This window comes from Centrocercus urophasianus, unplaced genomic scaffold, assembly GCF_019232065.1.
Source record: "Centrocercus urophasianus isolate 14NV4802_14NV808 unplaced genomic scaffold, USGS_Curo_1.0 seq_12, whole genome shotgun sequence".
Taxonomy (NCBI): Eukaryota; Metazoa; Chordata; class Aves; order Galliformes; family Phasianidae; genus Centrocercus; species Centrocercus urophasianus.
This window is the reverse complement of record NW_024884364.1, coordinates 11,656,960-11,678,381: the sequence shown is the minus strand read 5'-3', so window position 1 is coordinate 11,678,381 and position 21,422 is coordinate 11,656,960. Positions and strand designations below refer to the sequence as shown.

At 40.3% G+C, this 21,422-nt stretch overlaps 1 protein-coding gene across 1 annotated transcript in view; it reads left to right on the top strand.

Moving 5' to 3' along the window:
* The first annotated feature begins 1,557 nt into the window (after positions 1-1,557).
* Positions 1,558-21,422, top strand: part of MYH15 (myosin heavy chain 15) — a 43,510-nt gene continuing 23,645 nt past the window's right edge. Inside the window, exons 1-18 of the mRNA XM_042810452.1 lie at positions 1,558-1,648; positions 2,717-2,820; positions 3,338-3,481; positions 5,783-5,939; positions 7,197-7,224; positions 8,059-8,170; positions 9,487-9,507; positions 10,092-10,184; positions 11,290-11,353; positions 11,449-11,547; positions 12,941-13,044; positions 13,456-13,594; positions 14,173-14,291; positions 15,354-15,503; positions 16,208-16,378; positions 17,054-17,233; positions 18,545-18,677; positions 20,507-20,574. Of these exons, the coding sequence (XP_042666386.1) occupies positions 1,558-1,648; positions 2,717-2,820; positions 3,338-3,481; positions 5,783-5,939; positions 7,197-7,224; positions 8,059-8,170; positions 9,487-9,507; positions 10,092-10,184; positions 11,290-11,353; positions 11,449-11,547; positions 12,941-13,044; positions 13,456-13,594; positions 14,173-14,291; positions 15,354-15,503; positions 16,208-16,378; positions 17,054-17,233; positions 18,545-18,677; positions 20,507-20,574 (1,977 nt within the window). The remainder of the gene's footprint in view (positions 1,649-2,716; positions 2,821-3,337; positions 3,482-5,782; positions 5,940-7,196; positions 7,225-8,058; positions 8,171-9,486; positions 9,508-10,091; positions 10,185-11,289; positions 11,354-11,448; positions 11,548-12,940; positions 13,045-13,455; positions 13,595-14,172; positions 14,292-15,353; positions 15,504-16,207; positions 16,379-17,053; positions 17,234-18,544; positions 18,678-20,506; positions 20,575-21,422) is intronic.

Genomic DNA, 21,422 nt, shown 5'->3' with positions numbered 1-21,422 from the left:
TAAACACACTCCCCATGGGAGAGGGACTTTGCCATGCTAGTTTTGAGTTGTTTCCAGTAGGGAATTTTGCTCATTTCAGATGATGTTAAAATAGTTGCTGACATTTGTGCTTACGTAGACCCAAACTCAAAAATCCTAAGCTTGCACTGTGGCAGGGGCAGAGGGATGGGTGTTAAACATTAGATAGCTCTGCTGTCTTAGGTCTTTGCGCTCAAGAGAAATATGCTGTGGAAAAAAGAACTGCCTTCGTTGATGAAGAGCTTTTAGATCTATAGCAATTTCTTAGAAGTAATTGAATTAAATTTTAAAAGACTGCAGTGTTTGTCTTGAGAGGGTTCTTGAAACTTTTTCAGCTGTTCTGGATAATAAATAGAGTAAGGGAAACGATAATATCTGAGGGTCACTTATGAAGCTTCAGATAGTAATTAAATAGTATCTTGAACTGAAAGAGAGACTACCTGAAATTCTTAAACTGGGGAAGGGAGCTGGAAGGAGTTGGACACCTTTTAGCAATGGAACTCCCTGGATGTTCTGTGGGCATCACCCTCAGTATTTTCTATATGTGTGTGTGTACATTTTTGTATGTACCTGTGTGTGTATGTCAACTCACTGATGCAGTTGTTGAAGAAAGGACACAGGAATCAAATTAACTCCTACTAAAAAGCTGGATAGAGCTGCTTAGACTAATTTTCCTTAAAGATGATTTGTACTTACAAAATTTTCATTATAGCATCACTGATTTGAGTTGTCTATGCTCTCTAAATGATAGAATTAAGAATAGGATAACCAGTTAGCACCTTAGTGCTCAGAAACCCAGCAGATCAGTTGCACTTATGTGAGCATGCCCTGGCCTTTCTTTCATGATAAGAAATCCCTAAACACCATGGCTGTGTTATCTGAGAAAACAAGCATTGTAGGCATTAAGATGGAGTAATGAACTCGGATTAATGTGAAGAACTTCAAAGCCATTGTTCCAGCATTGCAGTTTGCCCTCTGCCCTGCCCTGCTGCACGGGGATACCCACAGTGGGTGAGCCCTGGGCTTCTGCCAGGCTGAAGGGCACCATCTGAGAGCAGCACTGCTGGGACACCAGCTGTGTCCAGCTCCAGCAACAGCTTTCTCCACCAGGAGCATGGGGCTGTGTCCCTGGAGCCTTGTGCTGGTGTTTCAAGTAAGCAGCTGCCCAGGAGGATCTGAGGTGTGGTCTGGTGTGAGGTTTTCAGAGTCACAGCCTCAAGTGGTGCCTTTCATCTGCTGCTTTAAAACAACTTTCATGCCATACGAAGATCGAATTCTCCTGTAGAGATAACTGCAACCAGTATCAGAGTTTTGAACCACGCAGGATCTGGCTGGCTTTAAACTGAGCTGGACAAGGGTTTAGCTAAGGATGCAGGAAAGCCACAAATCTACAGGCGATATTGCCGTTTCAAATTAGGCCATTTTAATCAGCCACCTGCCACATTCTGGTCCAAGAAATACAATTTTTTCTCTTCTTTTTGTAGACCAGGTCCTTTTCTTTCTCCTCCTTGAGCTGTACAACCTTAAAACCTTGCCAAGATGATGGACATGACGGAATTCGGGGAGGCTGCTCCCTTTCTCCGAAAGAGTGAGAAGGAGCTGATGATGGCACAAACTGTTGCCTTCGATGGTGAGTTGCAGTACCGTTTAGGTGACAGTGGCCAGCTAACCCAGATAAGGGTTGCATCCATAATATATCTGGGAAATGCAGAACAAACCAGGATGCAAAGCCCTGTTGTTATTGCTGCTTTCTGAGGCAGCTGGCAACCAACTTTGTGATCCTTTTTCCTGCAGAACTACAAGAAGCCCCTGATAGTGCTGAAGAGAAGCAGTCTATCAACTGGTACTAAGAACTGGCTAGTTTTAGAATTAAGATGTATTTGTATGGTACTGATAAGAGAGAGATTGCGTCATCTTTGTCCATTTGAGAGAAAATCATCATGCACTGATGTTCTGATAATGCAAGCATTTCTGTGATGTGAACAGATGTCTCCATCTGCTTGATTTATACATTTTATAGGCAAACCAGTACTAGGTTTTAGCTTTCCAAGAGTTATTTTTCACAAAATGCATTTACATGAGATCTGAGGTGTAGTAGTAAGAGCAAATATGTCAACCACAGCAATGCTCTGTTGAGAGTAGTGGCTTTAACGAGCCATCTGAAGTCTAGCACAGATACTCCAAACTTCTAAAAAGCAGCAGCTGTAACTCAGTGTGAATTATTAATATTGCTGTTTTTCAATACAAACTTCAGGAGAGTATCAGGAATAAGGTTAAATCTGATAGCTGGCAGGCAAATAATGTGGGCTGAATTCCTCATTCAGTTAACAATGTTTGGTGTGAGTTTTTAGCGAACTGCTTCATTTGGGCTTGGATCTCGGTTCGTCCGTCTGCACATCAGTGCTAGTGATTATGAATTTCCCTTGGAGGCTGAGACTCAGCCAGCATTTGTGAAATATTGTGACACCTTGTGCTGGGAGGATTTAGGGAAGCCAAGTGGTGGTTTCAAAGGAGCGACAACATTTGTGAGCCCTGCGCCTTCTGTTTTGGCATGCAGCTCCCTCAGCTCTATGATTGGCTGTGGTCCCTGAGGTTTTGTGCTGCTTGTGTGGTAAAACTAACCCTACCAATCCCAGTTCAGCATGCTGTTATTATTCTAACACAAGTCTGTGAGCCTTTCTTCTCCCTAACTTCACAGGGAAAAAAAAATGTTGGGTTCCTGATGAGAAGAAAGCTTATGTTGAAGCTGAAATTACAGAAACCAGCGGTGGCAAAGTGACCGTTGAGACAACAGATGGACGGGTATGGAAGCATTTTTGTCTGACCCATGACTAAGGAGGGCTGAGCAGAAAGCCCCAGAACAAACCTGGCTCAGTTTAAGCTCTGCTGCCTGGTTCACATCATCTGTGAAATGGCTTTTGAACAGGAAGCCTCAGTAGCTGATGACAAAGAAGAAACAGCCATGAGAAAAATAGGAGTTTGGTGGCACATCAAGTTCTGCAAAGCACTGCAAGCAGAGATGTGCGACCATTCAAGCCAGGTTTGAATCCTAGGAGGAGGCAGGAGGTAAAACTCCTCCACAATTAGAGCTAAATCTCATGGCTTATCTCATGGCTTCACAGCCACACCACTCTCCTTACCTGTAGCATCTCAGCCTTCCCTGCTTCTGTTTACGTCTGTGAAAACAAATGGAATTACTTAGACCACATTGAGTGGGAGGACCTTCTCCGAGAGAGATAATACATTTACTTCTAAGGAGGGGAACCGATTGGGATTCTAAGTGTTTTCTAGACCTGCTATACTCTATCTGTCTTTGCAGACCATGACTATAAAAGAAGATGATGTGCAGTCGATGAACCCTCCCAAATTTGATATGATTGAGGACATGGCTATGCTGACCCATCTGAATGAGGCATCTGTGTTGTACAACCTGAGGAAGCGCTACAGCAACTGGATGATTTATGTAAGGGTCCCTGCTTTGTGTATTTGGAAACATGCATTTCAAGTGCTATGATGTTTGAACACAGGCTCTTCATGTTCAGCTTATAACTTGCATATGCCATAAAACTGAGGGTTCAATTGCTCAAAAAGGAAAGAAGTTTCTTGCAGTAGATTTGAATGAATATAGACAAACAAAAGTGAATAAGATGATGTCAAGTTCTGTTTTTCCTTGGTTGCCTGGGAAAGGGGTGTCATAGAACATATTTTCAGCAGTCAAGGCCTTTGGGAAACCAATTTTATTTTTCTACTTCTAATATTAATGCATGACATTATTAGGCATAGCAATTTCCTTGTTAAGAAACAATGCCTCAAGCTTAGAGCACACATATAAGTTCTTTTAACTAGGAACCTTTCTATCTTTAGTTCTGTAATTTTCTTCCTTTCATTTTCAGTCAGCTGGCATCTGCCTTGTTTTGCTCTGGCTTTATTCCTCACTCTGTATCTTTCCCATGGCATCATTAACATAATTTTTGTCATCACCAGAACAAGCTTGGGTAGCATCAGTTTTTATGGGACCAAACTTTTGCCTTCAGTGCGCTGCATCCAACTGTGTTTGAAGTCAGTCAGGGCAATCTACAAATTTTCTAGCCAATCCTTATTCAGGTCTGTGGTTTTCATGGGGGGACTGAATCCAGTTTAAATTATGATTGTTATACAGCTTCAGGATTCATCTAATAACCCCTGTATGAACATGTGTGTCCTAAAACACAGCTATGTCTTGCAGATCGTTATAGTCAGAAAATGACATTTGTCATCTCGCTTCAATCCATTTATAGGTTGGATTTTTTTTCTCTTAAAAATTAGGACTGAGGACTCATACCAGGGGCATTCTGAAGCAGGTCCAAATGCTATTTTGGGAGGAAGGCTCCTGGATTTGTTAACTCAATAATCTACATGCATATTGTGTTTATGCCAATATAGTATCTGGTTTCTGTGAAGTTTTATGCTTGGCCCCAGACTGAGTACCTGAAAAGTTACCAGCTAACACTAATTCCCTAGAGCTACAATTGGAACTGCGTTCTGTGGGCTGATGTAGGAAGCCCAAAGAATCACTATAAACATGGATTACTTTAGATAGGTTACCAATTCCTTTTTTTTTTTCCAAACACTGAAAAAGCTCCACAGCTTTGGAGAGCATTGTTATGAAGTTTGCACAGAATCATAGAATGGTTTGAGTTGGAAGACACTTTTAAGGTCATCTAGTTCAATTCCCTTGCAATGAACAGGTCAACTACAGCTCGATCAGGTTGATCAGAGCCCCACGCAGCTTGACCTTGAGAGTGTCCAGGGATGGGGCATCCACCACCTCTCTGAGCAACCTGGTCCAAGTTTTCTCTTTGAACCAACCAACTGAAATTTTTCCTAGGATGCTCACAGCAAGTTGGTAATGACAGATTGCTTCTCTCAGACTTCTTCCTCTAAGAATAGTTCTTTCTCCCAGATTTCTCTTCCTAAGAATAGAATTCAAATAGAAAAACTGTGATTTTTATTTCATAATTACTGTTTTCAAGAGGAAGCAGCTCTTGCTGGGCAGCCAGGCATAAAATCAGATGTAGATCTCCTTGCTGTTCCTCTGCTCTGCCGAAGGGGCAGGTTGTCTGATCATGACCTTAGAAACACTTTTTTCCCCCTCTGGAAAGCGGTTCAGGAGCACCCCTCCTATGAAGAAAGGTTGGGGGAACTGGGCTTGTTTAGCATGGAGAAAAGAGGGCTTCAGGGAGACCTCATTTTGGCCTTCCAGTACTTGAAGGAAGCATATAAACAAGAAGGGGAACGGCTGTTTCTGAAGGTGGATAGTGATAGAACAAGGGCAAATGGTTTTAAACTAAGTTAGGGGAGGTTTAGAAGGAAATTTTTCACACAGAGGGTGTTGACACACTGGCACAGGTTGCCCAAGGAGGCTGTGGATGCCCCATCCCTCGAGGCATTCAAGGCCAGGCTGGATGTGGCTCTGGGCAGCCTGGTCTGCTGGTTGACGACCCTGCACACAGCAGGGGGGTTGAAACCAGATGATCATTGTGGTCCTTTTCAACCCAGGCCATTCTGTGATTCTGTGATCAATATCTGTAATAGTGATGTCATTGATTGCCAATAGGAATTCACTTAGCAGACTATTTCAGCCTTTGATATGAATTTCTAAAACTTCCAGTCAGAATTCCAAGTCTGATAAAAGCTGGCAACACCAGTTTCTGCTTGGTTTACTCAGATTTCTTTCTCTCATTCGTTGAGAGGCTGTTCTTCCTTGTCTGTTTTTCCTCTCTAGACCTACTCAGGCTTGTTCTGCGTGACTATAAACCCCTACAAGTGGCTGCCTGTCTACAAGTCGGAGGTTGTTGCTGCCTACAAAGGCAAGAGGCGCTCAGAAGCCCCTCCTCACATCTTCTCCATTGCTGATAACGCATACCACGACATGCTGCGTAGTAAGTGGCGCTCCTTGCTTTTAAATTTAGTTTTGCTTTATTTAGCAGACGTGACTGATACCAGATGGCCGTTAGAGAGAGCAGTGCACACCAAATGTGCAGATACTCAACAAGCAACAGGAGCTTGGGAGTCTGCATCCATAATTGTATTAATTACTGTGTTTTCTTTTCTCTCTCCTGCCCATCGTGCAGGTTCTGGCAGCAGCGAGCTCATTCTGATGCTCATCAGATGCAAACATTGAAAGGTTAATGAAGGGCAGCCATGGAGGGTGCTGTGCACATGTCGCACCCAGGAACCTGCTATGGATCAGCATTGTCTGATTGCCTCGTGGCTGAGAGCCTACTGTGAGCAACCAGCTCCAGATTGTCTTGCAAAACCTCACCCCAGCTTTCAAATTACTGAAGAAAAAAAAAAGGGGGGTTTCAGCAGGGGGCAGCAGTGATGTGCTTCCACTGGGAGTCTGCCGAGAAAGTCCCAGTAGAATTGGAGTCACACGCTGCTCTCACCCTGGTTTTCATAAAATGGTAAATGCAAGAGGATAGGAGGTGCTGGGGCAGATGAGGTCTGTATGTGGCTGCAGAGAGGTGCTCTGTTTATTGCATAAGAGTGAAATATCGCCAGGCTGCCCAATGTGCAGCTGGTCAGGATCTCTGGAGCTAAAACAGAGAAGATTTAGAGAAATTTAGATGGTTCAGGAAGGTGGTATCATTTCGTATTTGCTCAACTAGATTGTTAACATACTGATTGCAAACTGTTCTTATAAATGCTTGTTTCTGCTCAGGCCCATTACCAGAAAGAAGGCTTTAAGACTTTATTTCAGTAGCATAGCTAACCAAACAAGAATACATAGTGAGGAAGGGTCAGTTAACAAGCAGTAGAATTGCTTGTGCTGGTGCATACTGCAGGGCAAAGGGGTCAGGTGTGAGCAGAAACCTACACCGGAGTAAAGAAATAAATGTTTTGCCGACAGGAAATTACTTTCTATGTTATTGTTTCCCAGACATAAGGAAATATTCATGACTCAGATGTTTAGTGCTGACTTGAATAAAACACAAGAGGGAGATTCAGGGCAAGGGTAGAATTGGCACTGCTCAAAGCTGGACTACATGGGGCTTATTTTTTCTTTTCCATCACCATTTCTTGTGATCCTATGCTTCTCTTTCAGGACTGCTTCTGGATTAGTTGGTGCTGATTTGTAAGGGTAATAAGCAAAAAGTAGAGCCCACTAAGTTTGTCTCATTTTTTCTCATCCACAGATCGGGAAAATCAGTCTATGCTGATCACGTAAGTGCTTCTCTTTTAACTGATTTGAGACTCTATCGCTGCAAAAAAACTTCAAAGAAAAAAAAAATCCCCCTGAAATACAAGTTGACCCTTGAAAGCTCAGCTAAATTGCCTGGAACTTAATCCAAGTCGATAATTAGCACTTTGGACATCTGATGTCTGCTTTGAGTCTCGTTGGAAAGGAGTAGCTGAGGATTTCATTTGATGGAAGCCAACCTGTTTCTGATCCCCATTTAGTGTTCATTCCAAGTGGGCATGGTAGCAACTCCACAGGCAGTTAAAGAAATTCTTCCAGGGTTGTCCTTGATATCTGCCCTTTTCAGGCTCAAGAGACTCCTTCTCAACACAGTTGTTCTAGCTGCAAAACATAGTTAAGAGCACTGAGTTGACATCTGTAGGGAGGAAGATGACCAAAGCAGAAAAGAAGTTTTACTTTACTTTTACTGGCAAGCATGAAAGATGGAGAGCTGTATGTCTCTCTCCACAGTTCACATATGCTTCTGGATGATGCTGGCAAAGTGCTGCAGTTTTCCTTTGGTTTTTAACTCATTAGCTGTACAGAGGTATGCCTCAGATACCGAATGTGGATGTTTGTAACAAAATTTCATGCCCTTAATGAAATCTCAAAGAAATGTGCATTTGTATGAGGTTTCTGAACGCAGACTCATGAAGCATTATGTGCCACTGACATGATTTTCATTGAAATGAGCAGACTACAAAAATCAGTTGGTGACTCTAAGAAAAGCCTGTGCAGTACATGGAGCTGATGGGATGATGGATGGGTAAGGGCATGCTGGTGGAACAATAGTAATGTTCTCTTCCTTCTTCCCATAGTGGAGAATCTGGTGCTGGCAAGACTGTCAACACAAAAAGGGTCATCCAGTACTTTGCCACAGTGGCAGCCCTGGGTGAACCTGGTAAAAAAAATGTAAGTCTGCCAGCAGCTGTTTTATTTCGGGCTTCTAAGATTTATGTCGTGTGCAACTAACATTGTAAATCTGCATCCTGACCACTAGACCATGTGCTAAACCTCAGCAGGCATGGTTAGGATAAGTGTTTGTCGGGAAAAGATACTGATGCTTCTAAATGACATTACCAAGACCATGTGGTTCTGAAGATAGAAAAGTAATTCTCTTCCAAATTTGCCATGCTGCATGTGGAGCCACAAAACGACGTCTGGTTATGAGCTAATGCTTGTTGCTGCTGCTTTTCTCTGGGAGTTTAATTTTCCTATGTATTAAATGTTTCTGAATGTATTATAGCTGGTTAAAATTTGGGGATACCATGAAGATTAAGAAAAATAATTGATTTTTTTCACCTGGAAAAGTCTTTAAAAAAGCTTAGCTTTCACCAGAATGTCTGTTTTGTTAAAAAGCCTTATATGAAAATAGGAGTGTTTTGACAAAAGAATTGAAATCAGCTTTTCTATATTTCCTTTTGGATAAGTGCTGTTCTGCTTAAAAGTGCTAAAGTTACAGTGAATAGTTCATTCACATTGCATTTCATCTTGTGTTGCTATGAGCTTATTCACTATCTGCTTCATTGCACTTCAAGGCTCAAAGTTCTTTGTGGTGAATTAACTGATTCCTATGAACCATATATAAAAGGCCAAAATTTCAGCCGGTCTTGTACATTCACCTCATGTCACCAAAATCTAATATGCATTCATCTGAGGTTTGCAAAGCTCTTTTAGGAAATGATTAAGTGGTCCAGAGCCAGCCTTTTATGTGCAATGATCTAGATGCTCATAATGGTGTCTGAAATGTGGTGTGCTCATGAAACAGATGTGTTAATAACAGATATCACAGCTGGATAATTTTTCCTTGTAATTTGTCAGCTGAGGTAACATTTTATCTTTGCTATCATCATCCTTTGCTTCTAATAATCCAAGAGTTCTAGTGCAGCATGATTTATTATCTCAAACTTGTCTGTTTGCATTTACATCTTTTTGTGAGTGCTTTTCACCTGGTCCCAGCTTCTTTTCTCAGTCTACTTAGTCAGCCTTGTGCTTTCTTCTCGAACAGCTCTAAAGTAAAGGCACTCAGACATTTGGGTTAGGGGTTAAAATAACAAGCTGAGTAGGAACTGCACTTGGCTATTTTGTGACGTGTGGTGAATGCAAAGTAAAGCTTCAGAAATCTCTAACGGTATGTTGGCACCAACTGGACATCTAACATTTCTAATCTTTATCTTCTGTGATGCCTGCCTTCTTGTTCCCATGCTGGGTTTTTTTTAATCTTTTTTTTTTTTTCCTTTTGACAGCAACCAGCTACCAAAACTGGGGTAAGTAATCAGCTTGCTATTTTATCTTTTCCATACAGAATCACTATTTAGCTATCATTCTGCTCCACAAACCTCAGAATTTCACTCTACATGGTTCCCCTACTGAAACGTTCCCTGAAGCCAAGGCAGTTGCAATTTTCTTCTGCAAACTAAAGTTTTTGCAAGCAGAAGATAATGCTTTTCTCATCTCCCAAAATTCCAGGCATTACAAGGTCTGAGTGCTTTCAAAACTACTGCATTTCACTGCAGTACTTGTCATAATCTTCAGCAGCCCATCTCCTCTATGTGTTCACATGCATGTCCCCAGAGACTCCATACACAGCACACAGAAAGACATGGTGTTACCATTCGTGTGCAGATGGCATAAATTATGAAAACCTAAAGCAAAGCAGCAGAGAGCAACTGAACTGTTGAGGATTTTCAAGGACTCCTAGTCCTAGCTGTGCTGTTAGATCACTCATGCTGTGCCACCCCTCTGGTGTGGCTAAACCGTTGTGGTAAGGAGGCTTTCTGCCTGTAAAGAAAGCCAAGGCTGAGTTTTTGGGCTCTATGTTTCTCAAGAGTATTTCAACCTTGATTTTTAGGGAACCTTGGAAGATCAAATCATTCAAGCAAACCCAGCCCTAGAAGCTTTTGGAAACGCCAAAACCCTGAGAAATGACAACTCCTCACGTTTTGTAAGTCCGTAACCTAACGTGTTTTCAACAATGGCCAGTTAATAACATCTTTGCCATAATCCTTTCATAAATTGCTTCTAATTTTGTCTGCTAAAATGGTTGGGTTTTCTTCACGTGGAAGGAATAATAAAGAAGAACCTGACTAGGAAAAGATACTGAAGGGAATAAAGAGAAAAAAGCAAGACCTTCCCATTCTGCAGACACTCATAAATAACAATTCTCCCACCTTCGGTCCACATTACCTACCTTTTTGTCACAGTAAGCTATCCCTGCTCATTCTTCAGTATGGTTATAAGCTCGGGCCTCTCTCCTTGTTTCTATTAGACCTACAGGAGATCAGTTTGCTGGGGTACCCTTCTGTTACATTTGGTTGATGTTGACTCAGAGGTCCAAAAGATGTTGCGTGAAGGATGATAGCCTGAGTTTGTAGCCCATCTTTTCCCTAAGAAATCTGATTACAACTGAAATTGGAAAGGGTCATGTAGAGAATCAGAGATTGTAAGCATCTATGGGAAGCTACACAGTTGTTGTAAGTTTTCCATCTGCAATGCAAATTAATTTCAGAAAAGCTGATGTCTTTGAGCATGATAAATTAGGTGAAAGCTAGTTTGATTTGTTTTAAATTAATTTTTGGTATAAATATTCAAAATTAACAGGCAAATCAGGGTAAATAGCACAGCACCATTCTGACTTAACAGAGCATAAAAGTCAGGATTGCAGATAAGGGAGAGTCAAAAAAAAAAAAAAAGAAAGAGAGAGAAAAAGAGCTAGAGCCTGTATGTCCTAGCCAGGCTTATTGGCTTACTGTTCTAAGTCCCACATTCCTGCAAAGCTGCAACATGAAGCTGGAAAACATGTGCTTTCCCATATCTCAGCCTGTCGGAAAGATGTGCAATTATCCTTTCCCCACAAGTCAATTACTTAGCTGTATGTATAGACTCAGGCTTGGAAAATTATTATATCATTGTTTGGTATTATTGGAAATCTGCCTGTGCAAAGCCAAGGAGTTAGCATAAGCTAATTCTTTGATCCAAATGATTGCTTTCTTGTAGCAATGTTTCCCTCTTTGTATTCACTAATTAAAATATTCTTCTGTGTGAATTAGGGTAAATTTATTCGAATCCATTTTGGAACCACAGGCAAGCTGTCATCTGCTGATATTGAGATCTGTAAGCACCAAACTCCCTCCTCTTTTAAAAAAAATACAATTGCTCATATGAAAGTTGAAGAACTTTTCTCACTGAATTTCTCACTGTGCAACTAGATTTACTGGAGAAATCCCGAGTGATTTTTCAGCAACCGGGTGAGAGAGACTATCACATCTTCTACCAGATCTTATCAGGAAAGAAACCAGAGTTACTAGGTAAGCATTTAAGAACCAGCTTTTAGCTGAATAGACTGGCTGAAGAGAGGCCAGGGAGTAAACTTGTGTTCAGAAAGGCCCTTAAGCTTCCACTTCTCAAATCTGAACCTCCACTGACGGGCTCTACTAAAGGTGGTGTTCCAATGGCCGCAACAAAAGAAATCTTTCTGTGGTGTACTGATTCAGGTACCCATCTCCTAATGCTCTGAATAAAACCTTCACTGGTCATTCAAGTAACACTTGTGTTCTAGAAACACATCTAGCACATCTTGTAAAATGCATTAAAATGTCACTATATTGCCACATTAAACATCTGATAAGCTTACTCTGACAGTGTGTGGTCAAGTCCCTGATCCTCTTAGCTTGTATGTGGCCTAATTAATTATGGGAAACATTTCAAGGAAGCGTTGCAATGGGATTGCTCTGTTAATCCCTGTGCTGGGAAAATGTGGTCCTTCTCATCAAGTGTCTGTGTACTTCACAGCAGCACACACCTTTCTGGCCAGCAGGAGTGCGTCTTCAGGTTTTTGAAGAGACTGAAACCAATGGTAGCTTAGTTTTGTAGACAAGAAGCGTATGTCTTTGTACACGTGTGCACAAATATCTCAGCATAGATGCATATAAACATAGACAAATGAAAATATAAATAAGTGAATGCATATCATACTGACTACATTGCAAACATGTGGGCAGACTGTGATTTTAAAGACACATATTAGCAGACATATTTACATACATACTTAGATATGCAAGCACACGTGTATACAAATTGACATCTAGATTGGTCAAAGCTTTGTGTGTAGTACGGCTGAAAATTTCTGTGGATTTAAAGAAGCAGGACTCTCCCTGAAGTACTGGAGCCAGCTAGCTTTCTAGAAAACAATTCTATTTTTTGATGTGAGGGAAAAGAAAAGAGAAAAGAAATAGAGCCATGTTCAGACTTCTGTTTGTTGAGAGACAAGAACTTTTTTCAAAGAGTCCAGAAACTCTTTATTTTGGGAATGTATTGTGAAAGAAGAGAAAAATCCTCTTTTTTCTTGGCATGCATCATACTAAAATTTTTTTCTCCTCTGTGTTTTTATCCCTACTTCCATGCAAAGCAGAAAGTAGAGCAATATAGGAAATAATTCTCTTAGTGTATTGCAAAACATGCTTAATAGAGATATATGCAGCATTCCTATGTTATTTTTATTCACTCTTTCTCTAAATCTTAGTCTTTGGACTGGAAAAGTAGAGTGAAAGGTTTGTTGCTGCCACACAGTTGTAAAAAGCATTGCATTCAAGTTTGTGTAAAGACAAATGTTTGTCCAATTTCATCCTTTCAGTCTGTTTGTTTTTTTGAGGGATATATCCTGAGTAGACAGCTTTTTTCATCTTGTCTATCCTTTTACAGATATGCTACTGGTCTCCACAAACCCATACGACTACCACTTTTGCTCCCAAGGAGTAGTTACAGTGGACAACTTGGATGACGGAGAAGAATTGATGGCAACAGATGTAAGCCTGTATTGATCTGAATCATTGATTGGGTGCATGGAGCCTAACTTGAAACTTGAAACTAACACTGAAACTACTGGAATAAAATGGAAGCAGAAATGGGTCAACTGCATTCCTACTATGAAGGATGAAATCTGATGAACTAGGATGCTTTTGTATCTGGCCTTGCCCTACGTAATATCCAAGGCCTCAATGTTCTTATAATTTTGATACATTAAACTAAATAAATGTTAGATGTCCCCTTGCTCCTCAACTACTGCTGAGCCTTCAGAGTATTTCAAGGGTTGTTGTGACACAATGCCCGTGGGCAAGATAATAATATCTGCCATGCAAAGGTAGATTTTGGGACTGCAAGAAAAACATTGTCGTTGCGGAATCACATGACAACATATCCAACTGTTTTTTTCACAGCAAGCCATGGACATTTTGGGATTTGTGCAAGATGAGAAGTCTGGTGCCTACAAGCTCACAGGTGCCATTATGCACTTTGGGAACATGAAATTCAAACAACGACCCAGAGAAGAGCAGGCAGAGGCTGATGGCACTGAAAGTAAGAATAACACCTAACATTACTTCTTACATTCAAAATCGTGGTATGTATCATACACTGCATTGAGGAATAAGCAGACTGTTTCATTTTACCTTGCACAGTGTAGCCACTGTTCAGCCAAAAGTGCTATTCTTTCATCTCTAGCAGTGGTTTGAACAATGACAAGTAACACTGCTTAGTAGAAGGTGAATAGATGCAGTCAGACCAATGCAATGAAACTCCATTTTGTAACCATTTGAACAAAAAATGATTGTGCAAAGTCGTTGCCTTAGCTTTCTCTTTTACATCTTCAGGTCTTGCTTCTTTGCATCCTTCAGCACCCTGAATAGTATAATTTCAACTGCCTATATCCATTGTGAAGATATGTTATTTTCCCTATACTACAAGAATTTCTCAAGTGTGTTACTAGCTGACCTCTGCCGTGGGAAAGAGCACAGGCACATTCACAACGACATATTACTAAATTAGCAAGGTCATAGCTTCTCTTTGGAAGTGGATGTACTAAACATTTTTTCTTGACTAGGTATGTTTTCATGTTGCAGCTCGGATCCAGCTAAAACCTTTTTTCTCTTAATCAGGTGCCGACAAAGCTGCCTACCTAATGGGAATCAACTCCTCTGATTTGGTTAAGGGTTTATTACACCCTAGAGTGAAAGTTGGCAATGAGTATGTGACCAAAGGTCAAAGTGTTGAACAGGTAAGGAGAAAACATCATAGTATTTGGATTCATTACAAATCACTCATTACAAAAGCCTTGAGGCTTCTGCAACATCTCAAAGATTGAAACAGCTGCAGAAGCGTTAGCATACATGTGTTGCTGGAACACTGGATCCTCTAGTGCCCGTTCTCATTCTACATCCTTTCACTTGGGATAACAGATGGTGAAAGAGCAGGAAATGGATAAAGAGACCTAACAAGGAAATAGACTCTTTACTAACAAAGGTACTGCTCTTGATGGATTATTTTTCTGATGCATTTGTAATAGCCACTTAAAGAAATGAGGTGCAGTAAAAGCATGTGGGAACTGGTATCTTATTCTGGATTTGAATAGTTACCTAGAAGAGCTGATCCATGGATTATTTATATACTCATTCATTATTCATGTCATTTTAAGCTCTGTGTGACCTCAATCAGCTGAATATCCACTTAAGTACCATTTAATTTAGGAAACAAAAGTCCTTGGGTTAGTACTGCTGCAGACTATAGCAATAATTTAGAGGATGCTCCAGTATTTTGATTACAACAAAAATTGCCTCTCAAGGTACAGGCTCAGATACTAGACATCCACTGGAGAGAGTAGGTGTAAATGTGCATGCTACATGCATGCAAAGAAGAGACACAGGCAGTTCCTTTTCAAGTCTCCTGCTTTAGCATTGCTCCAAATTAGGAGCAGATGCCAATTAGTAACATAAGCACAGACCATCCCTATGGCCATAGTAGTTCCGGATATCATGGCTGCCGTCAGGCCCACAAGCTTTTTTCATGGCAGTTAAAGAGATTAAACCATTTGCAATCTTCTGTCTTGCTCTTTCCCAAAAGGTATTTACTAGCATTTTATGTACACATTTGTACATATGTGACTGAAATGTGCCTAGCAAATAAGGAGAGAAGCTGTACTGTATTAAATACACCGTGGCAATTATAAGAAAAAATATTTGACGCTAAGTAGAGATTGAAGAAGGCTACTGTACTAAAATTCTTGTGTTCCTCCACAGTGAAAGCTGTTGTATGTAGTAGCACTTTGAAATCTGTGTTTTAGGTTTTGTATGCTGTTGGGGCCTTATCCAAGGCAGTGTATGATCGAATGTTCAAGTGGCTGGTGGTCCGTATCAACAAAACATTGGACACTAAGCTGCCAAGACAGTTCTTCATTGGAGTCCTGGACATTGCTGGCTTTGAAATCTTTGATGTGAGTATTAATGCGTGAGGACTTGGGAGAGGACATAGAAGTACTAGCTCTCAGGTGGACATTTCTTCTAAGTGGTCAGAAGGTAATAAGTGCACGTGACTTTGCAAGATTTTTCCATGAACAGATGTAGACAACACTCAGCACTCAGCACAGCTGGCCATGCTGATAGCTCCTGGGGAAGAAGGGGAAGTCAGCCTTTAGCAAAGACAACGTTCCACATTACTTGTGCTGAATTTTAGGACAGTGTGCTGTACTCACTTTCTCTTTGAGGAAAAAAATCCTCTACAGGGTATAGTATTTCTTCTTGTTTGTATCATGATTGAAAAATAAATAAGTAAATCATGTGATAAAAACATTTCAGTGTTTTAGAGGACTGGGATGGCATGTTGCTGAGGAGAAGGCTTGTACATCCTAATTGAGAGATCTGAACAAATCTGAAAATCCTCACACCCCAGAGCATGGCATGAGGGAACCAGAAGCCTGCTACTGAACTTTGTCCTTTTTTTCCTTCAGTGTTATGCTCGATAGTTGCTCAATAGGTGGTGTCATGGTTCTATGTTTTTTTTTGTTATTGGGTTTCAGTATTCCACATCAAAACATCATGTTTAGTAGAATTTAGATGTAACCAGCTTTCCTCTTGCTCTTTCATCGAACCCTTGCTGTAGTTAACCATATACAAATGCTTCTCTTTTTAACTCCTGCAGTTCAACAGCTTTGAGCAACTCTGCATCAATTACACTAATGAGAAACTGCAACAGTTTTTCAATCATCACATGTTTGTTCTTGAGCAAGAAGAATACAAAAAAGAAGGCATTGAATGGGTATTTATTGATTTTGGCATGGACCTGCAGGCCTGTATTGATCTAATTGAAAAGGTAGGTACAGGGTCCTAGGTTGTACTTGCTTTTTTTCTCCTTCATGATATACCTCTGGAGTTGTCTTCAAATCTCAGGGAACAGAGCAAGATAAACAGCAGGACAAGTTTCTTTCTTATGGTAAATTCTGCATGCAATACAAATCAAAGGAAAATCAGCATTTGTGGCTATTTGCCTTTTATTTCAGTAAGCTTGCCACACAGAGCCAACAGCAATCAGAAGTTGTACTGGATTTTTGTGTGTGTGTGTTTGTGTGTTTGTTGCTATGCAGCCTTCCTTATTTTTTACTTCCTCTTTCTCTGTTCCTACTGTTCTCCTATTTACTCTGTTCCACACATGCTTAATGTCAGTGGATATCTATGCTAGTCATCCTAGTTCCTCAGTCTGCCCTGTCAAGTCCTAGGAAGTTAGTCTGTCTTCTCCTGAAAGATGAATAATAAAATATTACTTGGTCCAATTGTCTTAAAATGTAAACTGAATCATTTCTGGAAGTCATCACAAAGACTCAAAGGCAGAAACACCCTCCTGAAAGCCAAAAGTGTGATTAGTATCTTAACTGAAACATTTCCTCCTCAGAATGAGAAGAAATTTTGCAGGCTTAAAGTTCCACTGGATCAAATTTAAAGTCTGCACAGTTCTTGCATTTTCCAACAATAATCTTTTTTAAATCAACAGCCATTGGGAATCCTGTCTATCCTTGAAGAAGAATGTATGTTCCCAAAAGCTACAGATATGACATTCAAAGCCAAACTTTATGACAATCATCTTGGCAAGTCACCTAACTTCCAAAAGCCCAGGCCTGATAAGAAAAGGAAATACGAAGCTCACTTTGAACTTCTTCATTATGCTGGCTCAGTAAGTTTCTCCGCTTGCAGGTAGATCTTATATTAGAGGGCTTCCAGGTGGGGTTTAGCCCAGGATGTGCAATGAAGGAGGGTGGGAAGGCTGAAGGGAGAAACAAAGGAACAGTGAGGACTAAGAGCAGATGTCAGCTCTCTCTGCCTAATTATTGCCACACAGTGTGATACCGTCAGCGTCCAAGACATCTGGTCCTTGGCTACACAGATAAAGGGAACAAACTGAGAGCTAGTAGCAACACTGCTGAAAATACCGTTTGTCTTTTTTACTTTTCCAATAATCAGATTAATGATTAATCAGCAGCAGCATCAAACTTTCCATCTTGATTCCCTGCACAAATGAACTAAGCCATCTCTGTCTAACCAAAGAATTTAAAAAAAAATTAAAAATTGGCAACACTTTTTACTTATGTTAAGAAGGCTGTGTCAGTATAGCCAAAGGAAATGTGGTTGATTTTGCTGTGAAGGTTTAGTTAACAGGCCTGCTGCTGATGGGGCAAAGAAATACAATCCAGTACTGTGACATCTGAGCCAAAATTTACCCAGTCTCAAAGCTGCTTTCAGACCAGATGGCAGAAAGAGTTAGGGATATAGGATTATTTATTTTTTTTTAAATAAAACTGACATTGATATGGAGGCTCAGTACAGCAGAGCTGGAGTCTAGCTGGTGCTGGTTTAAGATAATTTCAAAGTAGAGTTGAACTTCAAACTAACTTTGTATCTATTATGAGTAATGCCCATTTTTACTCTTCATCTGTAGATGTTACTGTATTCTGCAAAAAAAAAAAAGAAGAAAATTTGCATCCTCATGTGGTGCTGTTAATGGAACATATTTTCCCACTAAATACAGCTATGGAGAAGTGCAGGAGTTAGAATTTTAATCAAAATATTTCCGTTTAAACAATCTTAATTATTCCAGTGTAGTATTCTGTTGTAAAGTGAAATTATTACTTGTGTGTTTTGTAGTTCAGCTGCTGTGGGTAGGGCTCCTAGAACGCTGATGACATGTTATATGTTTACAGCCAGCCATGTGGAGTTCACAAGGACATGCAGGGTCCAGAAAGTTTGGAAGGGATGTGAAGGATTCAGATGTCAGTTATTAGGAAGAGATATTCAGCAATTAGAAAGCAAAGAACTGGATGGAAAGTGGTGAAAAACTGAGTGACTGTTCCAGCTCTGAGCGCAGTCAGAATGTCATTGGCTTCAAGCTTCACAGAATGTCGCTGGCTTCAAGCCAAGTCATAAAGAGCTACTCTGAAGGGGAAAGCATTTGTAACCTTTTATTTGCATTTTCAATACCTTGCTGTAGGTTCCCTATAACATCATTGGGTGGCTTGAGAAAAACAAAGACCCGCTTAATGAAACTGTAGTAGGTATCTTCCAAAAGTCGTCCAACAAGCTCCTGGCAAGCCTGTTTGAAAGCTACATTGGTGCTGACAGTGGTAAGCAGAATTGACTCACGTGGATCTTCTTTCATTTCTGGAATGTGTGCTTGGAAATATATTTAAGAAACAAAACAATTGTATAAGCTGCAATTGAGTCAATGCTAAATGAGGCAGTGATCAGTTATTTAGATGTTCACAGCGTCTGTAAGAGTCTGCCGTGCTATCCTAAGTAAGACACTAACTCAATTAGTTTAAATGCTCAATACCTCTGAGCAATTTTGGCAAGGAAATCTGTGTTGTGAACATTCCAGTAGGTGTTTGGGCATGCAGATGTTCAGATATGGAGGCAAGTGTTGCACAAAACATTCTGTGCATAAATACCTATGCACAAAAACAGCTCTTGTTTCCCACACTGTAGTATTCTTTGCTAGCCATCCTGAATTAAATAATAAGAGCAAATTTTTAGAGAAAAATTTGAAATATTTTGTTGGATTAGTGGTAAGAAAGTGACCAACTACCTTGGCCAAAGCAGCAGAACATTTTACAAATGCATCTTCCTTTTGGGTTGCTGTTGTTGTTGTGGATTTTTTTTTTTTTTACAAGATTGGTGTTTGTCTGAGGATGTATTTAAGCTATATGCATTATACAGAACTGTTTTGATGGAGAGAAGACAAGTAGCAAGCATCCAGAAAATTGATGTTAAGTAAATAAGACTGGCATGCATTACAAAGATTCAGGCTCTTATGTCCTGAAGTTGCAATCACTTACAGCCTATTTATTAGTAACCTCATCTCTATAGATGTTGTTGTCATGAATCATAAAACACTTGCTGAGGAAGCAAGCAGACTGCAAACTTCATAATATGGAGAGGAGATGGAGTTGAATATAAATAACAAAAATCATGCCAGTAGCAAATTCTTGTAAGTTATGAATGCCCTATTTGCCTGTGGATATTCCTGTCTGTCAGAACACTACCTTGCTTTTATTTGGTATCAGGAGAAAAGACCAGCCAGCCTAGATTAGTCTTTTCCAATCTTGGCAGTGTCACTTTCAAAAGGGGGAGAGGATTTTGATAATTGCATCAAACACATTGCACTCTTCACCTCTCCTTTAATGTTGACTGCTGTTGACAAGTGACAGAATGCCAGACCTCCTGGGAATGATCTAATGGCCCAGTATTTAGAAAGCTGCAGCAATTGCTGTACATTTTTGGGTCATGCTTGCCTCTTGTGTTGTACAACTTCATAAAGGTCATGTCAAAAATTAGCATTCTTTTGGAGGACCAGAGTGATTTTGACTCTGAAGCTTTAAGCAAAATTCAGGCAATGCAAAGCTTCTGTATCTAAAATTATAAAATAAATATTTATTTCCCTCTATTTGTTTCTGTCTGGGCAAACATTACTTGCAGGAGTTCAGTGTCTCATTAGCAGACAGTGTCTGCAGATGTAGCAGATGTAGCAGACAGTACAAATTCTCACTAAGCATTACTTTTTTGCATTCTGTATCATTTCATCCAAGATAGTCATCCAACTACAAGCCACTCTGTGTTGTTAGCATTATTATTTTTCTGCCTTATTCGTATTTATGATCTTTCTGCATAACAAGTGATGATGTCCAGAACTGGAATGAAAATGGAATCCAGAAAGCTTGTAGCAATCTTTAACAAAACTCCTGATTATGGACAGAGAGCTGCTATCTTGTGATACGTAACACTTGATGTTCAGAAGCTTTTGTATACTACTTGAACTCATGTAGCCATCAAGCTGTTAAGTGTGCCTTTCATTCGAAGGAAATTGTGCTACTAGGATTGTCTGTCTCCCGTGCCCCCATCTGCACCCCTTACTGAGATACTGATTGTGATTTTTCACTCTTCTTTTTTTTCTTAGCTGACCAGGGTGGAGAAAAGAAACGCAAGAAAGGTGCTTCTTTTCAAACGGTGTCCTCATTACACAAGGTTTGTTGACCTCACTCCACCTAATGGTTAGAGTTGAGACAGTACTTTTGAAAAAGGATATTAAGGATTGTAATGGACAAAAGAGACTGAAATCCAATATCAGAATTTGATTCTGAGCTTGAGTTACTGGCTTATGATTACTAAGGGCCTGAAGCATCTCCCATATGAAGAAAGGCTGAGTAACTTGAGTCTGTACAGCCTGGGGAAATAAAGACTGAGAGGGCATCTGATAAAAATATCTAAAGGGAGGTGGAAGGCAAATGGATGAGGCCAGACTCTTCTCAGCGGTGTGTAGTGAAAGGACTGGAGTAATGGCAAAAAACTTGAACATAGGAAGTTCCATACTAAAATAAGTAAGAACTTCTTTCTGGTAAGGGTGATGGAGCTGTGGCACAGGCTGCATGAGGAGGTTGTGAGTCTCCTTCTAAGGAGACATTCTAGACCTGTCTGGACGTTTATCTGTGTGACCTACTGTGTGCATGTCTTTGGACCTGAACTGATTACAAGTCATTTGCTTATTCCTACTTTGTTACTGCTTCGAATGGGATCCACCATAAGAGTAATGGTGGAAAAAAAATGTGGGTAGGTCATATCATTTCATTTCATTAGTAGTTACTTTCCATGAAGTGAAATCACAGAAAATTGAGACCCATATCTTGCCAGATGAAGAACTGTAAAGATAGCTGACAGATTGTTCACAGGTGGCAATCTAATAATCCACTAATAGAGGACACAAGGAGCTGCTAAGTACCCAGTTCACTTTGTCTCCTTTGTCATCCTGACCAGCGTAGGAGAAATCTTCAGTTTTAACAGTCTGCATGATGATAATAAAATATATCACTTCTAAT